Genomic DNA, 26,113 nt, shown 5'->3' with positions numbered 1-26,113 from the left:
GAAATAAACTCGTGTCAACGAGCTAAAATAAGACCAAGTATGTTTTTTTTGCTAAAACAAATAATATACTATTCGAGCCGAACTTTCGGTGGCACAGTCCAACATTTTCGCTGGAAGAAATCTTTTTTCCAACCTAAGATATTTTATAAGGAAATTATGGATATATCCTCCGAATTTTCTTACAATAGTGGGACTCTAAACTTCATCTCTTTAAATGTTCTGTCTTCCCAGGTTGGCTTAAAATCTTAAACCCACTGAAATTTGAGAAGAAAATCGGCGAAGTTCTTGCCGTCGGTAGACATATAACCAAATGAGTATAAATGTTCAAACGATTTGCAAATAAGTGGACAAAATTCGAAGGGTTCTCTTCTTATTCTCTGAGAATTTGTTTTTTGCATTCAGTTTATTCATAATTACCATAGAAGTTGGGGAGTTTGTTACATAAAATTATTAATTTCATTTTTGTGTTTTCTCTATTTTTTTGCTACTACTATTTAACACAACTTTCCTAGCTAAGTTTATTTACACGTGTGATGCTCATTACACAAAATGTTTTTTGTTTTGTTTTTTTTTTTTGTCACAACAATATCACGCGGCCTCTGCTTGCACTTGCCATCACGCAAGAAAACTATAGAAGAACAACTTCGAAGAATGCCCCAAGGCACACTCGTGCTCGAGAAGGCACACACTGTTTTACCGCAAACACTTAGTAACGGATTTCATCGAATTATGCGAAGGGAACCCGCGCCTAAAAGCAGATTAAAGAGCAAACACTACGACACGCATTGGTCGCACGGACACGATTGGCTAAGCAATGGCTGGTTCGGCGGCCACAGCGACGGCAACGGCGGCGCGGAAGTGTTTCATTCACAAAACACCCATACGCGCACGGTATCAGAAATAGTTCTCCCGATGCACGGATGCACTGCTTTAGGCGTTTGGCGGCTTTAGCGTAGGCGTAGACCAACAGCTTGTGTGGCACGCAAGCGAATAGCGATTTGCCGTTAACCGTTTTCCGTTCGAAATAGACTCGAATTGTCGAAGCACGTGACTGACTGTGCGGTCTGTAAGGCCTTTCGCTTTTATATGTCGAGTTACACGAAATAGATTTACAAGTTGCAGCTCAGCATTTCAATTCGGACTTTTCCGTCTTCGAAGACCACTTTGTGTTTGTATGGCACACTGTTCGGCGCAACACGACCAGTTTTATTGTTGGCGTGACAGCAACTAAGGCGCTCTCTCTATTATGCTCTCTTGCAGAGTGTTATGATTTCGCTCTCTCACTCTTTTCGCAACTCTTTTTTGGGCGTTTATGCTGGCCCCCTCGCTTCACTTCGCCTCATTTCACTTCACTGCGCTCTGCACCGAGTGACAGGCGTTTTGGCGTTTTTAATACTCGACTTTGACACTTCTTGCATTGCTTCGCAGAATCGTTATGACTTCATAATTTTTTTAGTACCCCATCAAAAAATGAGAATACAAAACCTCGCAAAACTGTGCGAGATTTTAATGAAGTAAGTTCCTTTTGAAGTTATTGTACTTTGCTAGTAATTTTCACACTTTCTGTCTTCACATTCTCATTCTGCCTTTCGCTTGTGCTTTGTGCAGCTATCTATTTATAAACACTATACAAAGTAGAGTAGGTGCGGGTGTGGGAGGAAGAGAAAGGGTCGATTGCTGTTTTATTTTTAACTGTTCACCACTCATTCACTGCTTTCCCGTTATTCGTTTACTTTTTCTTTTCAGGTTATGCACTAATATGTTTTTGTTTACAAATCCGATTAGAAAAACTCCTGATACACTCCTCAAGTGCCGTTCCACGTGGATAGCACACTGTCTGAATATCTACCGAAATATTTCGAGGCACATTGCCTTGTAGGCCGCACTTAGACTAGACAAGTGTGGATGGAGAAAGCCGCCTTAACCCAATTTGACTCCATAACTATTCCACTTTCACGTAATCACTTCGCTTTAAATTGCTCGGATTTTCAATATTCATTCACCTTTAGCTTCGATCACAGTCTCGCATATTTAGCGCCGCGTCTGGTTTATTTTTGTTTCTATTTTCGTCTTCAATCAGTAACGTTTATCGCTCCTTTGCTCTCCGCTTCGCAATTGTAAATGCAGAGACGACCTCGCGTTCGTTCGCTCGCCACTTGACTGACATTAGCGGGAGTCGCGAGTGACAGCTGGAGCAATGCTAGGTAAGTGGAAGAGACTCTGCGAAACATATAAGCGGCGGCTGAAGGATGAGTAGGTCACATGCGCATTGCGGCAGTCGGTCGTATGCTCAGCTGCGAAGTTGCAAATGTCAGTGTGACAGCTGTTCGCAAAGAATCGCACAAGCCCATGCACTTGTAGCAAAGACTTTCACTTGTACACTCATCTTGTTAAGTAGGTCAATGTCACTTCCATTTGCATGAACTTCAAGCAGAAAATTCTGCTAAAAAAGCTTGTGGAGCTTTCAATAACAATATGAAGGAAAAAGTTCACGTAAGACTTTCGATTACCTGTTGCTTAAGGTGCCTTAAAAAGCTATTTGGCAGCTTTCACAGCTTTTAAAGCTTTTCAAACTCTTTGCTAAAAGCTTAGTGGCAAAAAGGATACGAAAAGAGAAAGCTACATTTATGTCGATGCTACAGCAAACTAGAGAAAGCTTAAAAGGCTTACAACTGCAATAACATTAATGGACATAGCTACAAGTTTCTCTGTGCTTACATAGACAAAACTTTTCATAGTAAGCTTACATAGCATTAAAGTTTCTGTTCAATTATAGACTTGTTAAGCTCTCACTATAAATTAAGTATAAAATAGGTATTCTTATAGCGAAAGCTTTTAGAACACTAGTACTAAAATATTTAAAAGCTTTCAAAGCTCAAATTCAAAAATAATATTGGCCATACGAAAAAATCTATGTGTGATTTCAAAAAACAGCAACATTAACATTTGATAACTTTATGAAAAAATGAAACCAAGATATTTATACAAAATATATCAAACGATGATGGTTTCAAGACCCCAACCCAGACATCTGGAAATAAAATTTGTTTGTTTGGGTTTTGTACATGGTACGTGGAAGTTTCTATGCAATATTTCTTCGGAAGAGCTTTCTTTTTAAACAGGATCTTCAGCTTGGTGAGTGAATTCCCACTTACCTGTGCTTTGATGGCAGCGAAGTGCAACTGCTTAGCACGTAAATCAAATTTCTTCAAAGAGAGCTCCTCCTGCAACTCATTGACCTTGTTGTACAGTTGTCCCTCGATGCCACGCTGCTGCGTGCGATTCAAGCCGTCCACGGTATCCTTGAGGGCAGAGATAGAGAATGAGAAAGATAGAGATCTCGTTAGCTTCAGTTAATCTTTGTACTGGAGTAACGGTACAAGTACCTGTAAAAGACGAATTTGCATTTCCAGCTCATGCGCCTCCCGCTTCAACGATTCCAGGGCCGGGCGCAACGACAGCGTCGAATGGCGATCGAAGACCAGCTCGTTGCGCAACACCGGAGCCATTTCCTGTGGAAATCAAATTAAGTATATAAGCATACAAAGCAACAACACAAAATACCGAAAAACAGCCGCTAAGGTAAAAAATTGAAAAGCGGTCTAATCGAAAAACGATAAGAAATGTTTCGGAACAATAATTTTTAAAAAGTTAAAGTTGAAGATAAGACGAAAAGAGCTTTCCCTCTTTAGGCTGTGTTAATTTTTTACTTAAAGAGAGAACTGTCAATCGATTCTGTTATTGAATATATTCTGTTTCGCCCACTCACATTAAAGTCACCGTTATCCTCGACTTCGGCCGGCAGCTGCGGCGGCGCAAACATGCGCTTAGGAACTTTTTGCACCTGCGTGGGCAGCGGCGGCAGAATGCGTACGAAGCTCGTGAGGTCCTGCATCGGCGACACGGCGACACACTGCGCGGTGAGAGAGCCGTAGCGCTTCGCTTGATCCGATGCCTGCAAAGAAATTTCAAAAGCAAATAAGTGAGGGACAACGCTTCAACTGAATTTCCTGACAGTTGATCAAATTAAAGTGACGCTGAGCTTTAAAATGTAAAACCAAAATGAAAAAATTTGTGTATTTGCATGTGTGTGTATGTGTGCACTTGTAATGGAATAACGCTACTAATTAAATCGGAATTCATAACGATTCCATTTAACTGCACATTGTTTGCTTGTTTTCTCATTTTATTATTGCGGCCACAATAATATTATTACAATTGACCCGCCTTCATTGTTGCCATTGCTGTTATTGTTGTTATTAATGGTGAACCAGGTATCGCTCAAGCCAATAACTTGTGCAAACCGCTGTTTGTGTTCAGCGTGACCAGACCGACGCACGCACACAACGCAACAGTTGCGGTTGCAAAGCCACTCGCACACACACACACATTCGTACATACATACACACATGTGGACGGCTTGTATTTCACCTCCGCAGCCGCATGCGAATTTTCATTTTAATCGAATATTTCTGTGCAAATATGTGTGTTACGCAATTGTTCCTTCCAACAATTTATTCATGACCATTGTGTGCAGCAAATCAGCGCTGACCTTTACACGATACTCACTCACCCACAAATGCAGCCAACCGAATTTACGAATACAAAAATGTAACTCAATTGTTTAGTTAAAAAAAACTTTGGAAAACAATCTGCATAAAGTTCAGCTAACAATTTCATTATTAATAATTAACCGTATTCCACGAGGTCAGTCACTCAGGCAATCAACATGTTAACGGAAAATATGCGCGAATGCAAATCTCAGTGGTTAGATGATAAACACTTAATGCATTTTTTCTCAAACTGGAAGTCCGATGTGCCTTTCTTGGTTTAGTAAGTATAAAGAAGGCTAACGCTTGTTGCTGTTGTCAATGTGAAAGTAAGACACTAAGCCACTCTGAACGTTAAAAATGTGAAGATAAATTTTTGTAAAATTTATAGCTTCGTCCAGTAAAAATATTAGGTAGTCGAAAAATTCTTTTCGTATTTCTAATCAAACTTCAACTTATTGTTTTATATTTATAATAAACTTTAATGAACCAAATGTGTACTATTTTGGTCCACCACTTTTTGTATCTTGTAAACGAGTCTTCTGTTTCAATGCCAACTAATGGCGTTAAAAATGCCACCAAGCAAAAATTATTTATTGAAAAACTAAACAAAAGTGTATGTAAAAAATGTAAAATGTTGATATTTTGAGGTTTGAAGTGACACATAACGCTCACATACAACTACATACAAACCGGCAACGGCAACTCACCTTGTTGGCAATGACATCGGCACCCTGTTGTATCGATTCGGCGATAATACCGCATAAATCATTGTGTATCTCCTCCAGTTCTTGCATCAACTGCGGCACCGTCTCGCAATGGTAGGTCTCCAGCATGGCATTGGTGGCATGCAACTGTTGCACGTACGCATTGTGTGCGTCTATGTATTCGGTGAGTGAGAGTGCTGTGGGATTTTGACGATGCGACATGTAACACTGTTTGTAATCCAAACGACACTGCAACGAGAGCGCACAACAAGCAACAAAAACAACAGAAAATGCCATTTAACGGTTGAGTAGACAATGTAATCGGGTAAATTGAGGAGGACAGTACAAAGGAACCATTTCGTTTTATGTAAAGGAAAGCCGAAAGCAGGGAAGTAGAATACAATTAGTGCTTTTTTAACTCTTTTCAACTTAAATCGTTCCGGTTATTGATACCAACATTGCGCTGTTTCTTGACAATTTTAGATTTAAAATGTTGGGACTTGCCATCCACTTTTCTTCCTACTCGCCATAGTATGGTCTACCTTGGTCCTGTCTGCCACCGCGGTAAATGCGCTGTAAGTCATCTTAAGCTGCGCTGCTTCCACACTGAAAAACAAAGTCACAAGGAGGAGGCATGCTCCCACATTTAAGTGAGCTCTTCTGAAAGGCCTTTGTACAGGTTGCCTGTTTCGGGCGTTTTTAAGCTTTTTGTTTGTTCTTTCTTTTAAGTAAGCTCAAGATGCAAGCATAAAGTTGGAGAAGGCGAGGCAAAGCCCAGCAGCATCCTGCAGCACGCGATGAGCGACTGACGCGAACGCTGCTTGCAGGTAAGCACCTCGCCGCTCAGCATAACGGCTCACATACGTCCGTGTTTGTGCATTCCGACATGCATATTTATAAGCTGGAATGGCGAGTGCATTGCGCTCATGAATATTCCAGCGCCGCATAAGGACATTGCGGAATGCATATGTTTTCTTCTTGTTTATTGATTTCTCGCTCAACCGCCTCGCCCTTCCTTCGCGCTTTAATATTTAAATTATTTGACTTTTTGCCATTTTCGTACTTCAACTTGGTTCCGTGCACGCACTTTTTTCCTTCTTTTTGTTTCTTATACTTACCTTCGAAAGCTTCTCTTCAGTCTTTGCGATAATAGTCTCAAAAGACTCCCTGTGTGTGAAAATTTTCCGACTTTGAACTTTACGATGAAAGGATTTATCGAGCATTGGACGTGACACCTGCAAGAAGAAGCGAAAGTTAAATTTAAACACAAATAATTAGCATCTACTAAAGGTCCTTGTTCATTAAAGAGAATGCACTCTTGCTTCGCCTCATCCATTGATGAAGAGATAATTGCTTTTGAGCATAATTGAAATTGCAGCTGTGAGGCAAGGTGTGGCAGCAGCAGATTTTATTTGAAGTCCAAACGATGGTGTTTACTTTGTTGCTACTTGCAGACATACCCTCTAGATGTTATTCAGAGCAGCAGATTGAAGAATATACTCGTATAAGGAATACAGTTCGACATGGCGTATGCGCAACTTACAGCAGTTTAGGGCGACTTGCAGAAAATTCAACGATAATGTCAAGAAAAAATATCTTCCTCAAAATATCATTTTAGTTGGAGCACATTAACGAAAAAGGTTATGGAGACAAGTAAGGAAGCACCGAGTTCGAGTGCAATCAAAGAACTGATTTCAAGTCTTTCATAGAGGCAACCATGAAGACGCTATTCGTAACAAAAATGTTAACAGGCGTAGCAATTTCTCACCAAACAGTTTTATTTTCCATTAAATCAGCTCACATAAATTCAAGAAGATATCTCACACAATCACCGTTATACATATATGAAATATGATATCACTCAGAGTCAGCTGAGTTGTCAGTGGTCGTCGTGGGTGCATTTGATCAACTCACCGGCGTGACTGCGGTTGCGGTCAGTGCTGAAACCTGAACATTACCAACACGCCAACACACGGACTTATCTGAGCTGGCACTTGCGCGGCTGCACACACAGAGCGCTAATATTATTTCAGCGGTAATGAAGCAACGCGTGCTTATTAACGCCACCACAGCGGCAGCAGCAGTTGCGAAGATAAATTTCACTTTACGCCCTGTTAGTTTTTAACGGGACTCACCTGGCGTGAAAGCACGTTGGCCACATCGTTTGATGCCTGAGAATCGCTCTCGACCTCTTGTAGGAATGTTTCCCAAGCTTGGAAAATTGCCTGATGGCAAGCAGGTCTGCAAATAGAAAGAGACAAAAGAAAAACAAGAAAGCAAATCAACAATAAAAATAAACAGTTACACACAATGTTTAGTATGACCCATTACCAATTACCAGTATAGCATTTTTCTCTTCCGTGAAGGCCAAACTCCAAACAATTACCAAAATTATAAACTCTCCACACTCAAGGCTTAAAATTAATAACACAATATTCTCTAGTAATAGTTAACCGTTGCTTCGGCGCTTGGTGAAAAGCGAATACTCGACTACTTAATCCACAGCACTTACCTTTCTTTGCGAAGTTCTGCATTCTTTTTACGAAAATTGGAGACTAAAGATTGTAGGGCAGTTGCATGTTCCTCGTATAAATGGGAGAGGGTTTCGGTGAAATCAGAAACTGCAAGTAAAGAAAAGAGATTATTAGCATTAAAAATCAGCGATGCTCATTTAAACGCAGGTCTCAAAATAAATATTTATATTTTCCATAAATGCCAACTGCAAATACAACTTAATCTGCAACACGACAGCCGGCTTTCGCCTACAAATCTACAAGCCGTCGGCGGTCTGTGTGGCTACACCGTGGCTTTGCTCAAGCGGATTCGAGTGTTTGGAAAAGGCGATGGAAGACACTGCGCTTTGTTTTTGCGCCGCACTTGGCTGTAGGGAATTTGAACTTACAGTCGCACGTGCCAGCAAACTCGGCGACTTTGCGAGCTCCGAGGCTTTAGGAGGCTATTAAAAGTTTCGAATTGAATTTGATCAACTCTGCAGCAGACTGAAATCAGCCAACGCCACGACGTGTAAAATACACACACTCATGCACGTTATGACGCGCTTTGCTGGCTAACCGAATGTCAAAAGTTGCAAATGCCGTTAATAAAGCGCGATTGTTTTTGTTCCTTAAATAAATTATGCATAAATCCGGAATAAGTGTAGGTAAATTTAAACGGCGTGGTCTTTGAATATCACTGGCCACTGGCCACAAAGGGATAAATGTTGCCTTCGGCACTGGTATTCGAAGATTACAGCGAAAATTTGCGAAATTCAGAGAACTTAGACAACAGTCTGATAACTATAATCAACTGTTCTGAAGGGCTATGAGGACACTTTCAGAGCCCGATTGCTCTATGCCTGCAACGTGACCTATCGAAACGTCTAGCAACGATCGCTTTTATTGTGCTTTGCCCTTTACATCACGAATTCTCCGCACTGCCTTAGCATTTTCCTCAGGGCATGCACTTGAAGCGACGAGCATCAGCGATTACTCTCACATAACAGACAAACAATCGCATTGCTGTGCTAAATTGAATTACGGTTGATTTTGAAGTGGCTTTATTTGATTGTGCTCAGCGTTTAAGTGGATGGGCGAATGGGTGACAAGCAAGTGGGAGAAGTGGATTGTCATATTGAAAGCTGGTAATAAGAGCGTAAATATTTGTTCGTATTTATGGGTTGTTATGCTGGCGCGCGTGGCGTAGAAAGTTTTCAAGCTGAGGCAGCAGCAGCAACGAACAATGGAGCATAGATTTTCAAAAACGTGGCACTGAACTGAAGCGTTGCACTTCAGCTTTGCGATACTTTGCATTTGCACTGGCAATAAATAATATTTGTAAGCGCAAAACTGCTAGCACCGGCTTTTGGGTGAGATTTTGTTGCGATAGCTCTCTGAATAGCCTGGAGCTGATGTTGAGAGCAGCAGACGCTGAAGTACATATTTGCATACTACTAATAGCTACAGCGAAGTAATACTAATAATCCCTTATTTATATGTAATTTTCAGAAGCTGGAAAATTCTCTAAACCAATCGATTAGCAAACGAAAAGCATACAAGTAAATGCGTTGTAAAAGAGTAAACTCCTACAGAAAAGAAGTAAAAAAAATTAGTAAAAATTATTTTTAAATCTAAGAGTTGTCTTTAAATATTTCTGTGACTTTAAATTGACGTTTACAGCCCAATATACCTGAATCCAATTTTTAAAGAATACACACCAACTGTACAAAAATTGTCTGTATTGTTAATTGCCAATTTCGCATGAGCAAACATTCAGCAATTTTCAAAAATAAGAATTAAATAAAATTCAGTTCTACTCCTTCAAAAAATATGTGCTTTTAAAGTACCGAATGGCTTACACCTCAAATAAGTTTCATTTTGTTTTTCTTGGGAATATTTTCAACAAAATTGAATTTCACTGAGCGGAGCTTATGTGTTTGTATATAAATATGTATGTGGGCAAGAAAGTACAGTGCAAAATGGATTAGTAAATTGCATTCTGCAATAACTGTAAACTACTCCTAACAGCGTATACTCATCAACTTGCTTTACCAAAAGTCCATAAGCAACAAATATCTTAAGCGCACTTGGAACGGAATGAGTAAGGTAAACAGATTTGTGCTCATCTTCCTCCGAGCTTCATTGCATCTTATTAAATAATTGAGCGTTAGCTCACAAATTTTTGACACCCTGTCAGTTTGGTATTATCTTTTAGTAACAGTGGTGTTGACCGCTCGGCAGCCAATAACAGTATCAGATGCCTTGCGTCTCACCACTAAAAACCTTATTCAAATGCTTATGCCAGCAACACAACATCTTAAGATACAGCACTGAAACTAACCAGCTCAGCCCACAAGAATTCGAAGGTTCTTAACTTCAAATAGCCTGCTTCGCTCGCTTCTTCGGCAGCATTTGAGTGGCATATGAATTTTGCATAAATGTTGTAAAAGTAACGGTAAAATAAAGACGGCAAATACAGCGCCATAAACAAATCGATGTCATAATTCTGTGAGTGCTCCAGCCCAGCTCAAGTGCCTGCGCACACAAACATTCGCCTACTGTAGGTGATATGCATAAGTAGAGCAACACACATCTGATTCTTGAATGGTGCGTTCACTTGAACTTTGCCATTAATGTTTTAAAGGACAGGGTGGCATTCGAAAATGGAAATCCTTCGAGCAACACATATTGTAAGTTAATCAGAACAACGTACTGTATGTGTTGTATGTATGTAGGTAAAACAAACTATAAACCTTCGATTATGTCAAAATTTGTAATATAAATTATATTATAATCACGATACCTGATTTTTTTTTATACAGTCAATGCCCACGCATGACACCCTTTCATGAAACGCCACGGCGTATGCGTAACATATATTTTCCCTATGAAAAGTTTACTTGATAAATCAGAAATCTTTGTTTTCGTTTAATAAGATCACGATAGTTGAATTGAAAAGAGAAACTGAAAGTTCTAAGTGCGAATTCTCAACTGCTTCGGCGGCCTATGAGACCAATCTGATCAAAATCCATTTGTCTCAAAAGAAGACTACCGCTGTAAACTGATGCAATGGAAAGGAAAAACCTCAAGAGCTCCTTGCCCGCAATATTCTTCTGAATTCTTTCATTTCTTTTATGCCATATAAGTGAACCACCCTAATGCCAAAAGCAAATTGAATATCAAGTTGTCTAGTGCAAATGCAATACCCAAAACGATTTTCAACTGTCAAATTAATAATGCAAAGATGCTCATATGAAATATTGATAGAGCGTTTTCCTTCTTTGTTAGCCTTGGCGTTCATTACTCACATCCAAATTACAGCAAATACAAAATATTTCATTTATTACGCTTTTGGCACGCTCGCACACCTCGGGCTGGTACTAGCTTGGAGTATACTCACTCGCATACACACATACATAAGAGAACATATGCAAGCAAACACTTAAAAGACATCTCCGGCTAGGAGAAGCGAGCTTACAAGTGGGCAAGAGGAGAACTCAATTGTACGGACCGGAAAGGAAACTGTTATTTAGTGACTGAAATAGAATTGACTACAACACTTTTTTTATTTTGTATATCCTGATCAGGGTTTGCCACTCAGTGTGTTATACCAAAATGGAAGCATTGGAGAACCTAAAATTTTATATTTCAATGATCATTATGTCCATCTGTATGGTTTAAACGAAGACATCCGTGATATCAATCTGAGCTTTTTCGCTCTCCAAGAAGCTGGTCATTTCTCGCATCGCTGTTATCGTACAACTATAGCATATAGCTGCCATACAAACTGACCGATCAAAGTCATACCCATGTGTGGAAAACTTCTTCATTTAAGAAGACATTTTCACGAAGTTAAGTTAGGTTAGGTTCGTCTGGTAGGCCAATAAGCCACGCATAGACCAGTTTGGTCCTTTGCTATATTAGATGGAGTTTAGTTGCTAGGTCCAAGAGGACTGCGCTTGACGCAAATTTTAACAGACTCTGCGGCCTCACTATCGATATCTCCTCCAGTGTATTATACCGTTGGGACCCGAGATGCTTACAGCGTAGTCTTGCCAATGCAGGACAAGTACACGAGAGCTCCATTGTTTTCTTGGTGCCCTGCTCAAGACATTTTCTGCAGTCTTCTCTACCGGTCAGTCCCATTCTCCGGGCGTGTGTCTCCACCAGACAAAGACCTGTTAGTATTCCATAGGTTTTGATTTTCTTTGTCATGCTTCTGTCAAGATTGCCGTATAAAGAATGCATGGCTTCGCCAATGTTGATCACGTTTTAGGCCCTGCACCCAGTAGAATTGAAGTTGCTTACTTCTGACAACACTTTTCGAGGCACTTCTGGCCGATATGCCTTGATTGCTGCTTGACTGTCTACGTAGATGTTAATATTTTCCCGAGTATTTGCATGGGTTAGTATACAAAGTAATGCTACAATATCTAACGAAATTTACAGATCGGACGATTATAGCATATAGCTGCCATATAAAAAGAGCGAACACAATCAAGTTCTTGTTTAGAAACTTGTTCATTGTAAATGGTTTAGAAAAAGTTGGCAACAAATTCAATGCTACTTTTACATGCATGCACAAAATTTCAATTTCCTTGCTGAAATTTGTCTTCTTTCAACTTTTCAGTTGCAACTTACTTTTGTGCGGACATATGCACAATTTCTGAGAGAAAAATGTTGAAACTAAATACCGATGCAGAGGAAACTTAAATTGATTTTGATATTACTACAAAAGAAGATACAAAATGTTTCCCCTCAATAACTTGTCTGCGGAGGCATTCGTGCATTATCCGGCATTGTGCCGCAGGAAGTAATAAATTTCATAACAACTCAATGCTCGCAGTCAATGTAATTCAATACAACAAATGAGAGATGCGATTGCCCAAACAAAGCAAAATCGAAATGAAATTGATGAGACATGGCCATTGTCCCGCATATTATCAATTCTGTGGCGCGTGACACGAGCGTTGTTGCATGCAGCAAATCTACACAAAATCTACACAAAGGTGACAGGTAAGACGGATGTGTGACACACCGCTTACAGGTGTGTGTGTGTGTGTGTAATTGCTTGTGAACTCGCTGTCTTTGAGCACTTTCGCACACAGCTGAATTTGTGGCAAAGAAATGCGCTGCAGCGCAATATATTTCCGTGAAAGCAGAAGAGACACAATCCGCAGCGCTTTATTTGTAGTTGCTAATGAAAACTAGAGTTCGGTCGCTTAATCAAATCTGTGGCAACCATTTATCTTCCTTTCAGCGTTCAACGTCTGCCCGCGCCACATCCGCGCTGCCGTGGCAGCGACGTCTTTCCACATCAGTTTTACTTGATTTTGCTATCATCGTTTATTAACGTATGGAATGTGTCGATGGCGTCGGGTCATGTAAATAAGAAGTTTGCAAAATTAATAAATTCGCAGTTTTCTCCTCGCCTCAAGCGACTTCGATGGCATTTGATTTCCACTATTTTGCTTATGCATATTTTAATGCTCGCCATTTCCTGTCCAAATCGATTGCTTATTCGACTATATTTCTTGTTGTTGTGATTTTGATTTTCGCATCCGTTACTCGTTTTGAATGCAGGCGGATGTTGTGTTTATGTGCGCACTTCCCTCCACACACACACACGAGCATTCCCCAACATGTGTTCTCATTGTGCGGCTGTGTGTGTGAGTGTGTTTATCCTAAAAACCAATCTTGACTCCCACGCTCGTCCGGGCGCATTGCACTTTTGCTTACAAATAGCCTCAAGCAATCTCCCTCAGAGCTAACGTCATGTCACACGAGTGCCCTGTGCGAAAACTTGATGGCGCAACGCAACCCGGAAGGCGAAACTGCTTTCTTGTTTGAGCAATTTTCTCACAATGTGAGTGAAGAAAAATGTTTGTTTTTATTTTTCTATAAAGATTGAGCGAGAATTGAGCTATCCTATTACAGCACTTATTTGTTTAAATATTAAAGTTTTGAACTGCCGTGCCATTAGCTAAGAATTCTTCCATCGATCAGTCAAAGTACAAGTATTAAACCCATGCTGTATGATTAGGTCTTCTTAAGCTTCGAACATTCCTCCGAATCTGAGATCTGGAGGAAACATGAAGCCACAATCAAACACTGCGTTTATTTCTGGAGGTCATTCTTATTGGTATGCTACAATAAAAAGCCCAGATCTTACATACATCTGAATATCATTCTTCTACCACCAATTAATAAGAAGTGATCTGGCCTTTCCGACTTGCGTTGAATCTCAACTAGACCACTTATTATGAGCATGCTTGTTTGTATGTATTTATTTCTAAGCGTTTCTATATATATTGAATCACACACCTACACATACCCATATACATATATGGAGGGCTGCTCATGTTCGCAAAATTGAAGCTTAAGCGGAAATTGAGTTTTCTTTTGCTTTATCTGTGGCTCAGCTGCGCCTCGATATCTTCATCCCGAAATATTCGCAATTTGATTTCTTCTGCATTTAATACTCACACAAATGCAGTGCTTTACATACATACATATATACACCTCACATTCCGCTCCGGCGGCCGCAGCGCGTGCAAATTTGTCCGTTATGGCAGGCCATTGTGGCGAACAGCCGATAAATTCAATGAGTCCTTTCACTAAGTAAAAATATCTCACAACTGTCTGCCAAAAAACATATTTGTGTGCCTTTTTGCGCCTGTGTTTGTGTGTATGTGTGTGCGTGCCCTTTGAATGAAAGTGTGGGTGGTGAGTGGTATGTTTTCAATGGCCGGCCGTTGGTTGGCCGTGGCCTGTCCTTTCGACAGCCGTAGCGGTGAGTTAATTGAATTTTATATTGCCGCTGGCCAAAAATAACAGCATGTAATGGATATATACAAATATACCGTTACATACTATACGATGTGATTGAATTTCTCGCATTCTTCTTGCACGCTGTGAGTGCTTGCACAACAATCGCAGGAATTGCCGCACAAATGTCGGCTAATCATATTATCAAAATTCATTTTGGCCCTTACGCCTAAAGGTGGGCTGAGAAATAAAAGCTTTTAGCTTTCTTTCGGTGTTACATCGAAATTCAAGGTCATCTTCACTTTCGATTATTTAAAAGAATTGAGTATTCTTTAACTGTTTATATAGCAAGTAAAGTCCCCGCTTTCGAGATCTGGATACCAGGGACAAATGTATTTCATGTTTGTCTTGTCTTAAGCTTGCTTGAAGCTCTCTTCGATTCTTCACCAGTGGTTTCTGTATGACATGAGACTTTGTCCTAAGCGGCAATAAAGACTAGCAATTCGAAGCTAAAACACGGCGTTATGCAATAAGGCATGAAGAAAAACAGAGAAGAAGGAGACAGATGAGGACTACTGGAAACTAATCTGCTGTTAAATTCTTAAGCTATCATTTGCAACACGACATTTATTTGCATTAAAAGTAAATATTGTTATGTCATCTAGCGGTTTGCTCCGCTCGATCTTCGCACTTCACTCAAACGTGCTGATACTTACTTGAGGCACACACACACACGTAGCAACGAGCAACACTTATCTGCTCTGTCGATATCGCACAGCAGCTTCGGCGCAACGTTTGATTTTTATTGCAAAGCCATTAAGTGCGCGCCACTCGACCTCGAGCCGCCTCACCTTTATGCGCTTACCACGCGCCACTTTTGACATGCTGTCACGTGCAAATGCAGCCATTCGGATCTTCCCGGTTGACGGATGCGTCGCTTGTCTTGACGTTCAGCACTCGGAGTGTCATCGGCACCCGCTTTAACTGTCACTCTGTTCACTCACTGTTGTTGTTGTTGTTGGTATTGCTGTGGCGTCAGTAGCACGTGCCTCATTGGCACATCTTTTAGTGCAGTTTGCGGTAAAGTTGAGCTCGCTTTATTGTACTTTAAACGCATTTTATGGCTCTCCTGTCACTATTGGCGCAGCGATAAAAAGTCCCCGCTGACCTTGCAGCTTTCAGCTGCAATCGAATCGACGGTTCAGTGCGTGTATGTGTATGAGCTTATCATTTGAGAAGCTATAACGGATTGTGTACTCTCTTAATAGCATTTCAAGTACTGAACGCTGAACACCGACATTGTTGCTTGTAATAACTCAGAAGAGCCACAACCAAGCGGTGATAAGTGCGCCTTAGCCAACGCAAAAAATCACATACATACATACATTATACACCTCGAAGTCCAACATCGAAGGGCAAACGTCACTTTTAAGTACTGTAATGTAGTCCTGTTTCTACATCAATTCCCCTGGAGGGTGTCAGTCAGCTTATACACACATCTACAGAGCCAATTTATTCTGTAATTTTCATTAAGCTCTAAACTCCTGTGTCTAAAATTCCGATTTTGATTGCCTGTTGACGATACTAACCCCTGATTCGTAAGGATGTCTGAATAGGCAGCAGCGCACAGATCCCTTCATAGCTACAACTTGGAAAGTCGGACGGATTGAGCTTGGAATGTCTAACTCTTTGCTAACATCCCATCTCTTTCAGTGCAAAACTCGATGAGATATCAAATACGTCCAATATCAATCACCCCTCTGAAGAACAATAAAGCGGCGGGGTCCGGTGGTTTGCCGGCCGAGATATTCAAACACGGCGGTGAGCACACATCAGCTTCTTTGCAAAATATGGTCGGATGAAAGCATGCCCAACGATTGGAATATAAGTCTGCACTGCCCAATCCACAAAAAGGGAGACCCCACAATTTGCGCCAACTACCATAGGATAAGCCTCCTAAACATTGCAAATAAAGTTCTATCGAGCATATTGTATGAAAGATTAAAGCCCACCGTCAACAAACTGATTGGACCTTATCAGTGTGGCTTTCGGCCTGGAAAAACTACAACTGATCAGATATTCATCATGCACCAAATCTTGAAAAAGTCCCATGAAAAGAGAATCGACACACACCATCTCTTCGTCGATTTCAAAGCTGCTTTTCACAGCACGAAAAGAAAAATTTGGTATCGTCAGAACCAGAAAGGACCTTTCCGAGCCATGTGATACCAAACGAGGTTTCACCCGAGACTCTCTTTCGTCCGACTTCTTCAATCTGCTGCTGGAGAAAACAATTCGCTACAGAACTTAATCGAGCAGGTACAATCTTCTATAAGAGTATGTATGCCGGTGATATTGATATCATTGACCTCAACAACCGCGCCGTTAGTTCTGCTCTCTACAAACTGGATAAGGAAGCGAAGCAAATGGATCTGGCAGTGAACGAGGCAAGACGAAATATCTCCTGTCATCAAACAAACAGTCGTCGCACTCACGACTTTGCTCCCACGTCACTGTTGGCAGTCATAACTTCGAAGTCGAAGATAATTGCGTCTATCTTGGAACCAGTATCACCATTCACTAATTAGTCCTGTCCTGCTATATGGTGCAGAGAACGATGAGCTGTATAAGAAAAAAGACTGGAGCGCTGTTGTAAACGATGCCTTTTTATGCCGACCGCTTCAATCTTCTGTTAATCACTTTTTGCTCAAGTGCTCAAACAGCCACCAACCAAATATCAATATTGACCGCTACTGTTGTTATTTGAACAGGATAATGAAAATGGAAAAGCAAACTGCAATAAGGTAAAGGAATAAAACTCTCGAATCGGAGGAGCGTTCAATTAAAATGTCAACATTGCCTTTCATTACGACACTTGAAAGCCGCTGCTGCTCAACGCTCTCATAATTTTCTCCGTTTCACATCTACTCCTGCGCTACTTCCCTTACACGTTTCGCCAACTCTTCATTAAAAATTTCCACTGTTTGTTAAAAATAAATGGGCAAAAAGTTTCCAAAGCAAAAAGTTTTTGCACACTTAACACGCGAGCGGCTCTTCTCGCTCGTTTTCAAAGGTCAATAAAAAGCGCATCATTATCGGCGTTGCCTGATTGAGCATTCGAATCGGCCGCTCTCCATACATATACTCAGTGTAACTGACAAGGAAAGTTTGCCTTTTAATTCTCATGTTTTTGCCGCTTATTTCTTTTTCCCACCTCTATTGATGCGGCGCTGCTATAAGCCGTTGGAAGACTCTCTCAAATTTTTTATAACTCGTGCGCTTAAAAAAGTGGCATAAGTGCTTTTCAAACTAAAAACTTTTAATAACAAGCACTTAATAGTTTAATTGAAGATTTCGCCCACAGTTTGGCGCTGAATGCATAATTAGACGGCACTTTTTTTCTATTCGAAGCTCATAAAAGGACTTCAAAGTGAGGATATAATTAATAGATGTTCATTAACAATAATGTAGGGGTAAAATTATCATTTTTGAGTAGTCGATAGTGGCAGTTCATAGTAAATGCCGTCACTGTGTGGTGGGTAAAAACGCTGGAGTTCGGCAAGAACTGGTCTCAGTCACAGTTTCCGATCAGTGGAAACAAACAAGCGTCTAACATTTTCTGTTTTTCGGAAGTGGGTTTTTTTGATAGTAAAAACTTCTCTTCTAGGCTCGACTGAACTTCATTTGGTAAGTGCTTCCCTTTGCTTACAGTAACTAAATCAGAGACTACACAGTTTTGTTCTTATTTTGATTTTATTTTTCTCACATACAATTTTTCTATAGTGTGTACAAATCATATGCAGACGAAAATTTCAAAGAAACATTTGTTTTAAGAACTAGCCACTGCTTGCATAATATTCAAGGTATACCTCTGGGGCTTGGTTAGTTGGAAAACTGAAAAAATAAATAATAAAATAATAATTAAAAAATGTTTGCAATAGTTGAAACTGTTAACTAACAGAAAGTGAAGGTGATACAATCACCATTGATCAATGACTTAAACAAAGTGAAGCGACTTGCTGCGGTTGGTTGTACATTCTGTTCGATTTCCTACAGGTACACAGAACACAATGAGTACATAAACCGATTATCAAAACCAATAAAGCGCTAATTTCATAAGGCATTCTATATATTATACGCGTATATGTAGTTTCCATTATACAAATGTGGTAGTCTGCCCTCCCTCGTGGCTGCATTGTCAACAGATAATGCCACTTAATCCCTCCAAATCCCTCCTAACTGCTATTATGTTACAAAGAGAAGCAAATATCTAACGAAACATATGTTATTCTGTAGACAGTTTTTGTTGTAACTACAGCACATATTCACATACTAGTGCCCGAAGAGATAAATTAGCCCTCGCAGTTGGCAAACGTATGACTATACTTTCGTATCTTTCAACTAATTGTCAAAGAATCCACGCTGAATCTAGTCAATGAAGCCACTGATTACAGATATGCTAGTAGATCCGGCGCCGCGTTGTCGAAGTTCTGATATATGTACATCTATTGACATATCTTCTTCGAACTAGTCTACTTTCAAGCAAGAAATTCCAATCGGATTTCTTTTGACGAATTTGATTTTTCCCCGCAGGATTCCGTCACTTTGTGCTCTTTTATAGATTGCTCTCTACTCGTACTCTTGAGTTGATTTATGATCGAAAATACCCGATGCGCTTGCTTTTACTGTGTTATGAAGGCTAAACAACTACAACAACTATAAATAATAACAATAAAGAGAGCGATAAATCGATGACAATCAAAAGACACACACACATTTATAAAAGTACATATTTATTCAGTAACATTGCAGTCAATACGTGCCGTTACTTACATAACAGGGATATATGTAGCTTCCACTTCTCTATAGTGTTCATAGTATATCGTATATCCAAATATATACATATACCTGCTAATGCAAATGGAGCCCTTAGTTACATTTTGTCGAAAGGGTTGTCTGACGTGAAGTCCCTTTTGTGCCGAGCGACACAATTTCAAAAGCAAAACCTTGTAATTTGTCATTTACAGACACTGACGAACCCGCCGGCAAACAGACAAACATACCCATTGCACACACATACATACTTGTACATGGTATAATTTATATACGTGCAGCCCTATCTGGGTTACATTCAATTACAGCAGTCAAAAGCGATAGCAAAGTGCGCTGCGCAAGCGGGAAATAAAATCTCCAAAAACCTCACACGTCGAAAAAAGCAAACGCGTATTCAAGTGAGTGCTCTCTTATCCAAAATATACAAGGTGGGCGCTGGTGGAATATAGAATTGATTATAAGGAAGCGTGACCTATTTCGAATTTATGCACCCCGGAAAACTCAGTAATGCTAGGCCATGGGAGAATATGAAATGTTTTTGCATTAATCAGTGAAAATCTAAAAAAAAATCAAATCATATCAAGTTAATACTTTGCAATAGTTTAGCCATACGAGTATATTGCCAGTATCAAAGACTACAATGGATAGTAAGATTTGAAGTATTCGTCTCTGTAAGAAGTCTACCCTTGATGAGGTAAACTAATTAGCAATTCTTTCCTTTCCAACTAAATATTTGTATTCAAAATATCAAAGCTTGACTTGTTCAGTAAATTTTGAACAAAAAAGCGGCTGCATAAAGCGTATATACTGGGTTCCATGCCACAAAGGAATTCCGATGAACGAATCAGCTGATGAGATTGCCAAAAATGTCATTCGTCTGGCTACCGAACAAGAACGGGAAATTCGGAAGTCACTAAAAATGATATACAATGAAATTTCCGAAAGGGCTGACAGGCGGATCAGGGTGAGATGGAAGGTCTTAAGTACATACAGGATCGCCAAGATCATTTGCAAGAGCCCCGCAGGAAAACTCACTTGCTTTTTATTCACGCGGTCTCGAAAAGACTGACGGACAGCTGTCTTCAGGTCACAACCTAATGACAGCACATGCGAACCGGAGTGGCGTAGGTAATGACAATGCATGCAGAAAGTGGAGTAAAATTGGAATGAGAGAGACTCCGGAACACCTCCTCTGCCTGCGTTTAGGACTATCTACATAGAACTCGCCATAGGTATGTATGATTTTCGGAGTTCAAAGGACTAGACGAAGTACGAAACCTAGACCGGATGACGTATACTTCACCTCAAACTAAACTGAACTTCCATCCGGCATTACTATTGGTCTAAACTAACTTATTTCAAAACAAAAACTGACTCTGAAATATACAAATCTTGTATTTATTTATATCTGGTATATTAAACAAAACTTATCACAAGCTGATTTCTTAAAAGTCTTTCCTGGAAAAGTTTTCAACTCTGACTTCATGTTCATCATTCATACATTTGACTTCTGCCACACTCATTACAGCGCTTGCTAATTTCACACACTATTTCTTATGCTCCCATATTCTTAGTACCGATTTTATTGAGCTCCGAAATGGATGCCGCTCCCAAAATCCCTTCAATCGTCCATACATTTACAAATTATGTACATATTATGTATTTACACTCACGGAAGTGGGCAAACATGGAGACCGCCGACCGAATTCTATAATTGACGTGCTAAAGCACAATATCCGCTCGTAAAGCTGTCACTCGCCTCAGGGTATTCAGGCAATTTTGAGCTTCGCCACCGCTTTGTAATTGCCTCGTCGCGACTGTGGCCACATGGGTCTTTGGCAACACAGCAGCGGAGGGAATAAACTTTCTACTGCGGCAGCGAATGTGTCGCTTTTGACATGGGCAAAGTGTGGTTTGACAGTTCGGTTTGGGATAGCCCACGACAAGACACACACACAAGCACGTAGTGTGAACTGCGCATAAATTATCGAAACATAAAAATAATAAAAAAACACTTGATTATCGAAATTTATTTGCGCGCAGCTTATCTTATCAGAATTCAGTTAATCACAATAGCTGATAGTCATATCATATATCAAAAATATTAAACACCAAGTAACAGAAGCCAGAAAACGGACAATCTCGGACAAGGCTAAATTCGTCAATATATTGGAGTCAGTTGGTAGCTTAGAAAAACCCTGGCATGATATTAATATAAAAACTTCTCTCGGCCGTTGCTTAAAGTCAGAGACGAACCACTTCGCTCTTGAACCTTCATTTCTCAAAATCCAAACCCAAGCATATTTGCAGTCAGTTACAAATTGGCTGGCTGGATGAAAACCGAAATGAATTGTTGTGTGACTCACCTGTTTTGATTAACTTAAAGTTGACATTATTTTGGGATTTGAAAGCCTCATTCAAACTGCTGTGTCCGTAATCCTTTAGCACCCCATTGTAGGAAGCCATTCCGGCCCGCGGGCCAAGGGAACCACTCCGTGGCCCCCTCCACCCAAAGAATCTACGACTTTTTCGACCACTTGAAGATTTTGTTGAAGAATCTGCTGGCGCCCAAAGTCCAGTTGATGTTGAGTACGTCGAGTGAAGTTTGCAGCGAAGGCGGTTGAGCCATTTCGGTGTGCAGAGAGAAGCGAAAGGAGTAAATAATTTCGATATATTAGTGAGAGAATTGTCACATTTGAGCGTTAAAAATGAAAACTAAACAAAAAACAGAAAATAAAAGAAAATTATATTTAAACTAAGTAATTATTTTCTAATAAAATGAGCTTATTAAGGAACATACATATAAACCATGCAACAAAGCTGAAACATGCACAAAAACTGAAAAACTTAACACATGCATTGTAAGATAAATAAAAATATTTCAAATCAATATTTCTAGAAGAATATTTGAAAGCATTTTTACGAGTTGAATTCACGTAATAGTCAATGGTTTCGATTTTTAAGCGAACCAGTTGTTTCTAGTCAAAAACTCGGAGTTTCACTATCTGCTGAACCACTTCGCTTATCATAAAGACATGTTTCTTTGATACAAAAGAGCCGCGGTGATATCCGACATACTTCTGGAGTCATTTTTAGCACTCTTGAACGCACTTCATTTTTAGCGTGAAGTCGCACCCCAACAGTATGATTTGGAGCAAATGATCTGCATGGCAGGGCAATCAGCTGTGACGGCCGTGTGCCGAAGATAATTGCTACTACTGGCTCGGCCCTTCCTTTCCTTCGAGTGCCTCTCAAGGGGAGCATTGCAGCACCTCATCAATTATTCATGAATGCCTCAATTGAGGTTCTTATGCTTGTTTACAGCTGTCAATCTGAAGCAAACAGCCTGTCGGCCACCGAAGGAAAGAGAGTAGAGAGGAAGAATGTAAGAAAACCGAAGCACAGCTAAGCAGACGCTAAGGACAATTATCAAGCGCAGAACGGCAACGCCACTCAATGCCGCAGCGCGACCGAATCCGACGTTTTAAAGTCTAAATATGTATACAAACAAGCTTACCATGCTCCTTCTAATTTTGTTATGAATTCGTAATGTCGAAGGTAAACAACCGTCCGCAATTTAAAATGCACAAACGCATGCGTTCACAGACATATCTGCCACTGCCACAGCCGCGTGGGAAACGCCAGCTACGAATAAGGACGAGTATGAATGAACTCGCGGCGGCGAGGCGTGTTTAGCGTGCGATTTCCCATTCGCCCATTGAAGCGTTAACTGATGAATTTTTAAAATCGAAATCAGAAATGTATGTAAAAGCTTGTGCTATTTCGTCATGGCTTTTCTATGGATTTGCGGGCGAATAAATGACCGAATTTAACCCGTGTTTGAAGTTCACGAAATGAATTTCCAAAAATTCAGTGTAATTTTAATACATAAAAGATAAAAAACGAGTTTTAAATTATTTTATTTCAGAAATATACAAGCTTTTCCTTTTTGTCCACGACTCAATATGGGTCGGTACGGATTTTTGAATTAATTATGAGCTAAAAAAATAGTACAATTAATAAGGGTCTTGGCACAAAACAATGGGAAACGAAAATAAATAATTTGCGTCATCCGAATTCTTTAAATTCCCCCTCCTACTATTCTTTTTGATTCCAACCAATAGGTTGATTTTTCCATAAATTGCTTTCGCAAAGCAAAAATATTGTAAGTTTTTGCCGTTCATGACAACAATAATACGAAATTGGTTACCATGCAACTCTGTGAGCAATTTGAGGAGCAAATATTTTGCGAAACCTAAGGGTATGCTACACATAATTGAAAATTCGATACTTTATCTATCAAAATAGAAAACGTCCGATGACCCTCAGCAATGTTATATTTTATGACGTCATAGAACTTTCCATAAATGCAAAATGCCACAATGTCCGATAAATTGCTGAACAAAAACGGAAATAGCGTTTCCTAATTAATTGCAAATATTGATAATTATCAGCAAAAGCTGTTGGGGCTTAGGTCAATGAAATGTGAAACTATTACCGTTATCCTCACACTACTTGCCTTCTTTCGCGGGGAGCAGCCCGCTGTCAAATGCGCTGACATTAATTCGATATTTTTGAATGAATTGCTTTGCACTGTATTTGGGGCATGGAATTGTGAATACCAAATTTCTACGAAAATATCATATTCCCACATTAAACAAGTAAGTAAGAGCTAAGCTGTAGTGGAACCGTTGACTGAGTAACCTCACAGCTTTAATGAGTAGTAGAAACAACGTTTCTGCATAATCTCTATATACATATTTACTCTAAAATCAGACAGTTATCTTATTTTCGAATACAAGCTGTGCGCCTAAAGGAATATCACGAACAATTTTCCTTCAGAGACCAATGGCAAGCGGAAAACCACCTCTGCAGCAATACCCAACCCCTAAGAGGGGTGCACTGCATCTTAACTTCGGAAAGGCGGGAGGACGAGCGGGTTATGCAAGACGACAATTGCAATTCACTTTTCGTCGAAGTTTTTATGCACGCAACAACAGTTAGCTGCTGCAACTGGTCGAGCCATGTGACACGCTCTCAGCGGATGTGTCGGGCAATATTGCCACTAAAGTTGGCGCCCGGGTCGCTCCGCGGCCACGCGCTGCAGTTATGCTGAATAGTTTTGGCATTATTTTCAACCAACTTGCCATATTCCACTCACACTTTGCTCGGTTAATTTTATTTTATTTTGTCGTATTGTTGTTGCAATCGCACGCTACGCGCTTCGGGACCAAGTCAGTCGCCGCAGAAAGTCACTTCAATGAAAATTCATTTGCACGAATTCAATTTCTTTTGTTGTTTGTTCCGTTATTATTATTATTTTTATTTTTGTTTCTCGTTGTTGCCTGCTGTATTGTCTACATGTTGCATGTGCGTGCTCCTGCAACCTCGCTCCCTTTATTGCCGAATTGCATTGGTGCAACTCAGGTTTTTGATGTGCGTTTAAAGGGGGGGTGGAAACCCCCGGAGTCTCGTCACGTACTTTTCGTTGGCCCTCGTGTATGTACCGAGCAAAGTGTAAACATTGTGAAAAATGCGGGCATAACATGCCACACAGGTACAATAACACAGCTGCAGGTCGGCGGCAACAACAATAGCAACGCAAACAAAATGTGACAGCGCTTTTGTGGCCCCCAACGGAGCGTAAAGCGGACTGCGTACATGTGTAAGTGTATGCATTGGCATTTGTGTTTGACATGTGTGCCTTGTTGTACACAGTCGGCGCGCATTACGAAAAAAATAACAACAACAACACTAAATAACTCCAACTTGTGTGACGCAAGGCATTAATTATAGAATACAATAGCAGCGACGTTGGCTCTCAATGACATTTTCCCAAACCAAGAGAAATTTGTGGACCCATAACTTGATACCCTTTCATTAAGACCTCAAAAATTTTGATAAAACCAACTAAAATAAGTTTTATAGAAAAGTGTGGAGAACTTTTAGAAAAGAACTGCATACTAAAGTTTCGGTTCATATTTGGCGAGTGGTCACGAAAAACTACACAAAGAGTATTTGGTATTAATTTATAATCCAGTGACCCCCTCACTTGCTCATTTCAACATAACCTTACGAATGGTTGGCTCGCCTGGCACAGAGCTCGAAGAATATTAGCCGTGGTCAGACTCCCAAGTGGTTAACTCAAGTTTCTGCAACTCCAAAGACTTTTGTGCGACAGCTGACAAAGTCAACAAATGTCTTTGAAGTTTAGGTCTAACCACAAAACACTTCGCAAAATACATTGCGCACATTTCTTGCTGCCTTCTATAATGGGATAACAGATATGGACTCCAAAATTGTAGGCAAAATTTTACCCTACATAGAGGCGGTTCCGCAGAGCCATTCCACATCCCTCTCTCATCCCACTCCCATTAAAATCATTTCAGTGACTTTTGAAGAATATCCTTCCATTTGGTATGTGTTTATTTCGTCAAAGCATTGTATTAGTGGGGCAAAAAACAACAACACCAAACAAAAAACCAAATCAAAGGTAGACTAATTTAGCGGTTAATTAAATAAAGCAATAAAGAGTAACAAATTTTGAGGTTAGGTTCAAGTCGTTCCGAATTTCGTTCAAATCTTTTTGATGCACGCAGTTCATTCTCTTTAACTGTTTCAAACTATTAATTCAGCAATCTCTTTTGATTGATAATGATCTGTCTTTGATTTCAATTTATTTATTTATTTTTATTTTTTATTTTATTTTAGAAAAGCCTCTTGAACTGCAAAACAGTAAATCTTAATATGATTAGTTATT

At 40.0% G+C, this 26,113-nt stretch overlaps 1 protein-coding gene across 1 annotated transcript in view; it reads right to left on the bottom strand.

Annotated features, from left to right (window-relative positions):
* Positions 1–26,113, bottom strand: part of LOC105230717 (uncharacterized) — a 196,429-nt gene that overhangs the window by 129,415 nt on the left and 40,901 nt on the right. Inside the window, 8 exon segments of the mRNA XM_049453375.1 lie at positions 3,156–3,302; positions 3,387–3,512; positions 3,770–3,955; positions 5,261–5,506; positions 6,376–6,492; positions 7,393–7,498; positions 7,770–7,878; positions 21,720–21,911. Coding sequence (XP_049309332.1) covers positions 3,156–3,302; positions 3,387–3,512; positions 3,770–3,955; positions 5,261–5,506; positions 6,376–6,492; positions 7,393–7,498; positions 7,770–7,878; positions 21,720–21,911 — 1,229 coding nt within the window.

The sequence above is a fragment of the Bactrocera dorsalis genome, chromosome 3 (assembly GCF_023373825.1).
Source record: "Bactrocera dorsalis isolate Fly_Bdor chromosome 3, ASM2337382v1, whole genome shotgun sequence".
In the NCBI taxonomy this organism is placed as follows: Eukaryota; Metazoa; Arthropoda; class Insecta; order Diptera; family Tephritidae; genus Bactrocera; species Bactrocera dorsalis.
Note: the sequence above shows the minus strand (reverse complement) of the source record. Positions and strands in the feature narration are given on the sequence as shown.